The sequence below is a fragment of the Magnolia sinica genome, chromosome 11, assembly GCF_029962835.1.
Source record: "Magnolia sinica isolate HGM2019 chromosome 11, MsV1, whole genome shotgun sequence".
NCBI classification, from domain to species: Eukaryota; Viridiplantae; Streptophyta; class Magnoliopsida; order Magnoliales; family Magnoliaceae; genus Magnolia; species Magnolia sinica.
In genome coordinates this window covers 14,470,563-14,479,315 of record NC_080583.1, presented here as the reverse complement: position 1 = coordinate 14,479,315, position 8,753 = coordinate 14,470,563, and the positions used below count along the sequence as shown (strand labels likewise).

Genomic DNA, 8,753 nt, shown 5'->3' with positions numbered 1-8,753 from the left:
ATTCATGACATTTCATGATAAATCATTTTGCAATATCTCATGATTTTTCTTGAGATTTGGTGCAGCCAAACATGCCCTTTCTTAAATTGTTGGTTTCATTTTTCTTGAATCCAGGTAAAAAGACTTGATTTCTAAGTACACAAGTAGAATTAAATAAATTGATATGAACTCATTTATGTGTGGCACACCAACTGGCCCTTGATTTGCACAAGAGAAAGGAAAAGGAAAATTAAGCACCCCCCAGATGGAATGTCTTAATGTGTTTTGATATTAAAATAGGATGCAGATTTGAGTACCGCTGACACTTGCACTGAGCTCCCTTTGCTCTTGACATGGTAGGATTTGATTTGATTGAACTGCATGCCACCATCAAAGATGAACAAATGCAAAAAGTAGTTGTTCCGACCGTGTACTTAATTAAGTTCATCTCTAATAATGATCTACCATCCAATCAAATCATGTCATATTAGAAATGGAAGGAATCAGTCCAAGCCAGAGAGGTACCATCTACTTCTCAAAATTAGCAATGAATTCTACATAGAAGTTATTATACTTTTTTATAGTCAGTTTCTTTAGCATAAGATACAGGAGCACACACCAACCTTGGTGGTATGTTGAGGTCACAAAGTTCTATGGGCCCCAACATGATGTATGTGTTATATCCACACAGTCCGTCTATTTTGTGAGATCATTTTAGGGCATAAGCCCATAAATGAGACAATTCCAAAGTAAACCACACTATAAAAAGCAATGGGGATAACCATTCCCACTGTTGAAACCTTCCTAGAACCCAAAATCATGTTTATTTAACACCTAGTTAGACATAAGTGAAAGACTCTTATTAAATGGGCCACACATGATCATTGGTTTAGATCTAACCATTGGATTATTCATATCAAGCGATTCAATATGTCCCATTATAGTTGTAATCATTGCAAATAGGTTTGGGACAGGATGCTTGAATTGTGGTCCCCTTATACATAATTATTAAGTCAGATATGAAAACCAATGGTGTAGAAACTTGGAGGAGAGAAGTGTAATGGTTTCCGCAATATAGAAATAACAATAAGGTTACACAGACCTTGGTGAAGGAAAAAAAACAAATATTAGATTGATTCAAAACCTCTGCGACCCCCAAGAACTTTTTTCAATCCCCACGGCTTTATGCGGTGTGGGTCCACTTGAGCAGTTGATCTGCCTCATTTTTGGCTTATGCACTTAAATGATCCAAACACGCCCTTGGATGACGTGTAATATTCAATTTAGCAAGTGCCCATCAAAAACACACTTTTAAGTGCAATCTAATAGCTTGAAACCAACAGCATACACTATCTATAATGTACAAGGGTGCACTCGATCATAATCCTTCCCACCTCCTTACATAGCAATGAACATAAAAGAAACCCTTAACATTTCACTACCCCATCATCACATTTCAACGGTTGATTTTCTTCCCCACTATCTCTCCACACAGCAAAACTAACACATTGACACCCTTGCCAAACCAAACCCAAAAACAAGAAACCAAATCCATGCACAACCAAGTACTAGTAATTAAATACTGTTAATAATAATAACAATAATAATAATAATAATATTATTATTATTATGCTAATTTAGATAAATAAGAAGACAATGTCATAATTTCAAGGCTTCTTTGACTGTGTATAGATGTAATCTGTGTGGGCAACAAGCGTCCTTCTCATCAAGCATTCCTCCTCTCCAACTCCATCACACCCTTCATTCCCATCTATGTTCTCTTCATCAAAGATCTATGGAAAAAAAATTAAAAAATTAAAAACATAAGAAGCAATGAAATTGAAAGTGAAGTAATTTGATACTCGGGCTGCTAATGATGCTTGATACACAGGCATTTAAAGATGGTACGCATATCATACATTATTGCAAATTAAACCCACTAAATAGGGGAATCCATCATCGCCATGTTACAGTCCAAAAATCACATGGGTTATTCGGACTTTGTTGAAATTAGATCTTAGGATGCTTTTTAACTGTCCAATAAATGTCCACTTATTTGATAATCAGATAATTGAATACACTTAGTTTTTTGGTTTATGATACATCTAATTGGGTATAAAATTATTTGGACATTTAATTTGAAATGATTTTATGCCAGGTAAGCAAATTGTAAGTAATTTATAAATGCATGTGTATCATCCACCACATAATGCCAGAGTATCAAAGTTTTTCTCAAAATAGAAAGAATGGAATCGATATTTTCACCAAGCCCGACTATTTGCATGCACCTATTTTCCATTTTTGGAACCCAAATGCTACTTGGCTACGACTAAGAACCAACCAGGACGGTGTGACCCTGACTATAGGGGCCCACCTTGATGCATGAATTGTATATCCACATCGTCCATCTATTTTTCCAGCTTATTTTAGGCAGTGGTCTCAAAACCGAAGCAGATATACATTTCAGGTGGACCACACCACAGGAAACAGTGGTTAATGACCATTAAACCCCTTTTGTGGGCCACAAAAGTTTTGGATCAAGCTGATATTTATTTTTTTCCTTTCATCCAAGTATGTGTGACCTTATCAACATGTTAGATGGTCAGTCAACATTACGGTGGATAGTTTTTAATGGTAGGAGCTCAAGGACCACTGTTTCCTTTGGTGTGGTCCACCTGAAATTTGTATTTACTTCAGTTTTGAGACCATATCCTAAAATAGGCTGGAAAAATAGATCAACAGCATGGATATACAATTCATTGAGGTGGGACCCACGTTCAGGATCTCACCTACCTGTTCCTGCCTTCCTGGTCGCAGCCAAGTCAAGCTCATCAAAAATGAGTGTACGCAAAGTCTACAAAAGCCCATTTATTCAATGAATGCATAGAGGTTTGCTATAAAACATCCCCATGCATTGTATGGGGACTTTAATCTTTGAATCAGAGTCATCATTCAATGATCCAAACCATTTATCCGATGACTCTCACTTTATATGATGAATAGATAACAAATAAAAACTTTCATTTGAATTATATCAACCCTTTGGTAATTTAGCTCTTTTGCTTTGAAGATGGACGGTCACCATAACTTTTGTATAATTAGAGGGTTGAAAATATTCAATCAGATAGCTTTTTTGGAATTCTTTCATCCAAGTTATGCCCCATCACATAAACAGTTTGGATGATGAAAAAGTAAAAAAAAAAAAAAAAACTAAAATGTATCTTATTACAGTACATGCCCAGCATTGCATGCATGCAACCATTTCTGATTGTTTGGAACCAAAACTGGAAAATGGGTTTTTTCATAATTCGAGTCTGCAATAAGAAAGGCACATGACCCTTATTGCATGTAATAATTTTCTATTTTTAGTAACAAATACAGGAAATAGATGCATACATAATTCAAATCTACAAAATAAATTTATTTTAAAAATTCACACCACCTTTAATGCATGCATGCGGATGGATACCTGTCCCTAGCTAGTAATGGACAATGGTTCTGAGGGGCTATAATGATGTATGAGTTTTATCCACACCGTCCATCCTCCATCTATTTTGCCTTATCATAAAGGGTACAAACTAAAAAATAGGCAGATCCAAGGTTCAAGTGGACCACACTACAGGAAGCAGCAGTGGCAATGACACCTATTGCTGACACCTTACTAGAGTCCAACGTGATGGTTAATTGCATCCAACGTGTGAAAATATATATATATATATATATCCACCGTGTAGTCCACTTGAGCCTAGGAACTGCCTTATTTTTTAGGCATGTATCGTAAAATGATGTGGCAAAATAGATGGTCGGTGTGGATAAAACACATAGATCACCACGTCCAAGGAAAACTTACAATCACTTTCACCTAGAACAAAAATAAAAATAAAAATCCACTGTGTGGTCCACTTGAGCTCTGGAACTGCCTCATTTTTTGGGCTTGTATCCTAAAATGATATGGAAAAATTGATGGACGGTGTGGATGAAACCCATAAATCACTACGTCCAAAGAAAACTTGCAACCTTTTTCACCAACATCCACTTATCCATACCGTCCATCCATTTTGCCACATCATTTTAGGGTACAAGCCCAAAAAATAAGGCAATTCCTGGGGTCGCTCACTTAATGAATAGATTGACCTATTTTTTTAGAATGGTGATCATTATGGTGGGGCCTATCGTTTTCATGGTACTGATTTCCTACACGTGCGGCATGTTCGTGTGAAAGATGGTACGGATCCAAAGGTTGCGGCACGGTTGCCTGTGGGTGGTCAGATCACCCAAACAGATTCAGAATTCAAGTCTACAAAACCTATTGATTGATGCGATGGATGCTGGTTGAGGAAACGCGTTTGTAGAAGATGCTATTACATAATTCCGTGTGGGACCCCCTCATGATGCGTGCATGACGACCATTCCTTCCGTCATGTCTGCCTCTTATGTTCTTCTTTGAGACCAATAATCAGGCCGGCCAAAATTCAGGTGGGCCACCACCATGTAAAACCATGCCAATAACTTCTAAAATAACGTGATGTGGCCCACCCGGATTTTGGAATGGGATGACTTTTGGGATGTACATTCATCCTGACGTGGCACATCTTATAAATGTATTGGATGGCATATAGAATAAACGGTGGGCCCAACATACAATCTGGAAGCTTCTAATGGTGTGGGTCCCCATCCAACTCATATCTGTGATGTGATCCACCCTTGTTTTGGACCAACCTGGATTTTAGCCTATGGTATGAACTTGATGGGCTGCACCTTATGGACGGAGTGGATGAGGACATGCATTATGGTGGGCCTCACACACAACATTGTAGAATAAGCTTATTCTACAACAGTTGTATTGGTCGCATGCTACCATCTCCTTTTTTTTTTTTTTTTTTTAATGCAAACACTACAAAATGGACTGTTTCAATTCCAAAACGTAAAATGGGTGTACCAAAGAAAATGTAAAATGGGTGTATACAAAACCCACAAAAAAACAAAATTCTCCGTAGAATACGTGGCAAGGTGTTGTATCAATCAGACCGTCCATCTAGTTACCCATACTGTAGATGGAAAATGGTTTGACATGCACATCCATCGGATGTACTATCCATCTGATCTGTGGGCCTCAAATCAACGGTAGTAAACAAAAAAATAGTTAATGGTCAATATTCAGTAGTGAGAAATGATGAATCGATTTATCTAATTCGTGTGATTTTGACAAATTGATCACCCATGATGAGTAAAACTATATGGACGGCTCTGATTGATCCATCACCAGCCAAGTGAGATTGCTTGCATGCACCCATTTTTCAAAATTTTGGAATTGAAACGGTACAAAAATGTACCGTTTCAGTTTTGAAAAAAACCAAAAAAAAAAAGAAAAAACAATTATTGAAGATATCACACGTACCCCTTGTTGGGTTTGGTGCGAGGAGTCGCTAGGATGCGCCGGCACCGGGCGTGATGCGCAAGTTAGCGAGATGAGGAGGAGAAGAGCAGCCACAGCTAAAAGAGTTTTCCTCGACATTTTTGTGAAAAAAGTTTTTTTGGTCTCCGAGGAATGATGAGAGAGAATTCGAGACAGAGCTGAGAATTTATAGACGGAGCGGGTTAGGTTCGGCCCCGGCCTTACCCAAGACGGTACATCACTTAAAGTGGAGCCCGCATTTATGTATTTATTATGTATCTAAGCCGTCTATCTGTTTTTCCATTATTTTAGAGCATGGACCCAAAAATGAAAAATATATAATTCTCAGGTGGACCATACCATAGGAAAAAATTTTGATTGACAATTAATGGGATATGACAGTATTGGATCAATCTGATATTTGTTTTCTTCCTTCATAAAGATTTTTTTGACTTTATTAACAATTTAGATGGAAAATAAAAATTATTAAAACCTTAATTTCGGCCTCAGGTTTTTTTTAATGGTAGGAAGTTCAATCAGCACTGTTTCCTATAGTATGGTCTAATTGAGATTTGGATCTTCTAAATTGTTAATTTCACCCTAAAATGATCTAGAAAACATATGGACGGAATGGATATAGAATACATGCATCAAGATGGGCCCCACGGTCAGGGCCACACCATCTTGGGTGAGACCGGGGCCGCACCTACTCCGCTCAGGCGTAGGAGACGGGTTTTGCTATGGTACGGTGATCCTTACCAAAGTATGGTACACTGGCGGGTTTCCACCCTTGCATTGTATCTTTAGGTTTATCTTAACCGTTCATTATTTTAAATATTACCATGTATAATTTTAAATCTTATAATAATGCTTCATAAATGATCTGAACCTCTGAATATTGAATTTGAATATGAGCCATTAAATATTCATCTTCATGTAAAATCACCTGTTCAATGATTTTCTTTTTAACCATGGCATGCATAGAATAGAATACTGAATATGAACGGTTTAGATCAAGTTCTGGATGCAATTAGAAAGGGTAAACCAGTATACGGGTCCACATGCCACAATGTACTAGGAAAACCCATGAGAGACAGCAAGGCGCGTGTGAAAAGGACGCGGATTGGTTACTTTTCCCCCGCATGCCCCAAGCTTGGGACAGGCTGGGACTCTGAGCGGCCAATGTCATTATGGATTTAATCCAAACCGTCCATCCATCTTTCCATGTTATTTTATATGTATGGCCCAAAATTGAGGGAGTTATAATTCTCAAGAGAACCACAAAATGGGGATTAAACTCTTACGGTTGAAACTTCTTGTGGGACACAGAAGTTTTGGATCAATCTGATATTTGTATTTTCCCTTCATCCAGGTCTATATGACGTCATGAAAAGGTTGGATGGAAAATAAACATCACGGTGAGCCATAAAAAGGCTTCAACGGTGGAAGTCATTAGCACTGCTACTTCCAGTGGTGAACTTGGATCTGCGTTATTATTGGGCCATTAATCTAAAATAACATGGAAAAATAAATGGACGGAGTGGATAAAATCCGTACATTACAGTGACCCGTCGAATCCACAGTCTGTCATGAGCTGGGGACGGGCGGGGATGCTGAGGGTTTTTCCATACGGCAGCCCTTTTCGCTATTTACTAAAACTAGCCCACCAATTTCAAAAAAGTTTTGTGGCCGCTTGAATGAAAGAATCTTTACAGATGCCGTTATTAACCAAGGAAAGGCCAATTTTACCCCTGGTTAATCATAGATATTACTGTTTCATGGCCTCCCTTGGTTTTACCTTTACAAAATAACAGTACTTTTTGTCCCATCTGAGCTGACCTAGAGACTGCGTATGCATGGGAAGCGGATTGCACACTCAGTAAACTTTATGGGCCCACTATGATTTATGTATTCTATCCCTTCCTTACATCCATTTTAACATATAATTTTAGGGGTTAATCCAAAAAATGAAGCATATCCAAAGCTAAAGTGGGCAACAACACAAGAAACAGTGTGAATTGAACATCTTCCATTGAAAATTTTATAGGGTCCACAGAAGTTTTGGATCAATCTGATATTTGTGTTTTCCCTATATTCATGTCTGTGTGATATTATAAACTAGTTGAATGATAAATAAACATTACTATGGACCCTAGAAAGGTTTGAGCGGTGGAAATTATTATTCCCACTATTTCCGATGGTATGATTCACTTTTAGATATGAATCAACTTTGATTTCAACCATTAAAATGAAATGAAAAAAAGACGAATAGCGTGGATAGAACACATACATTCGCAGCGGGCAAACAAAGTTTACTCCGTACGATAAAAGCATACTAAGTAACTCAGTATGCAATACGATTTCAGATGCATAAGGATAGGTGAAGTCCACGTGAATGTCTGTCTCTGCGTGAAGACAGGTGCGGTATACGTGAAGGTTGCGACATCTCTTTTAAACTAACATCCACAATCACGTGGCAGTGATGGGTTTAGATAGTCAAAATCACACCGATCACACGTATCTAGCTATGAATTTAGCTGACGAGCATGTGCAGTGGACATTTTTCTATTTTAATTCTTTTTAAGGCCACTCAATGGACGAACAAGATTGATTTATCAATGTTGTACTGGGCTTGGTGCTCATCCACGCTAATACCATGATTCAGACGGACTCGGATTACAATGTACAAGATAGCACCAACCTTGGTCTTATATTGAGCTGGCAAATTTCCGTGGGCTCCAAATTTCTTGGGGCCATTGTGTGGCCATTTTGAGCTCCAGATATGCTTCATTTTTGGGTGCATGCTTCAAAATGAACTGAAAAAACTGATGGACAGGTGGATTTCTCACAAACATAAGGTGGCTCAACAAATGATCAGATTTATGTGGGCAGGACAATCAACGTCCATCAATGGCAAGCGAGAGGTTTGATGGACATTTTAATGCAGAGGGGGAAGATTGCTCGACCTAGGTGGGGCCACCATGAAATATGTAACAAATCCAATTCATTCATCTGTTTTGCCACTTCATTTTAGGATATGGATCCAAAAATGAGGTCAATCTAAAGCTCAAGTGGGCCAAAGGAACATAAAAAAATTAAGAATTAAACACCCATTGTTAAAATATTTGTTAGGCCATAGGATAATTTTTTTTACTAATCCACCCAGTCCATCTGTTTTTCAGCTCATTTTATGACTTGTGCCCAAACATGATGACGATACCAAGCTCTAGTGGGCCACACGGCGGATTAAGTCCAGAGGTTGTTTGACCATAGTGGACCCCACAATGATGTTTTTGACCAATCCACTCTGTCCATCTATTCTGCCACCTTATATTAGGGCATGAGACAAAAAAGACAGATCAAGAGCTCCAATAGGTCA

At 38.2% G+C, this 8,753-nt stretch overlaps 1 protein-coding gene across 1 annotated transcript; it reads right to left on the bottom strand.

Moving 5' to 3' along the window:
• Positions 1-1,276: 1,276 nt before the first annotated feature.
• On the bottom strand, positions 1,277-5,542 carry LOC131218857 (phytosulfokines-like). Its single transcript, XM_058213718.1, has 2 exons — positions 5,378-5,542; positions 1,277-1,772 (listed from the first exon to the last, which is right to left on the bottom strand). The coding sequence occupies exons 1-2, from the start codon at positions 5,492-5,494 to the stop codon at positions 1,647-1,649; spliced, it is 243 nt and encodes an 80-aa protein (XP_058069701.1). The 5' UTR covers positions 5,495-5,542; the 3' UTR covers positions 1,277-1,646.
• Positions 5,543-8,753: the final 3,211 nt, after the last annotated feature.

Bases quoted from the DNA above. Each gene is read 5' to 3' on its own strand.
- LOC131218857 (XM_058213718.1), bottom strand. From the start codon at position 5,494: ATGTCGAGGAAAACTCTTTTAGCTGTGGCTGCTCTTCTCCTCCTCATC. The intron at 1,773-5,377 runs GTACGTGTGATA...TTTTTTCCATAG, and splicing joins CGCACCAAACCCAACAAGGG to ATCTTTGATGAAGAGAACAT.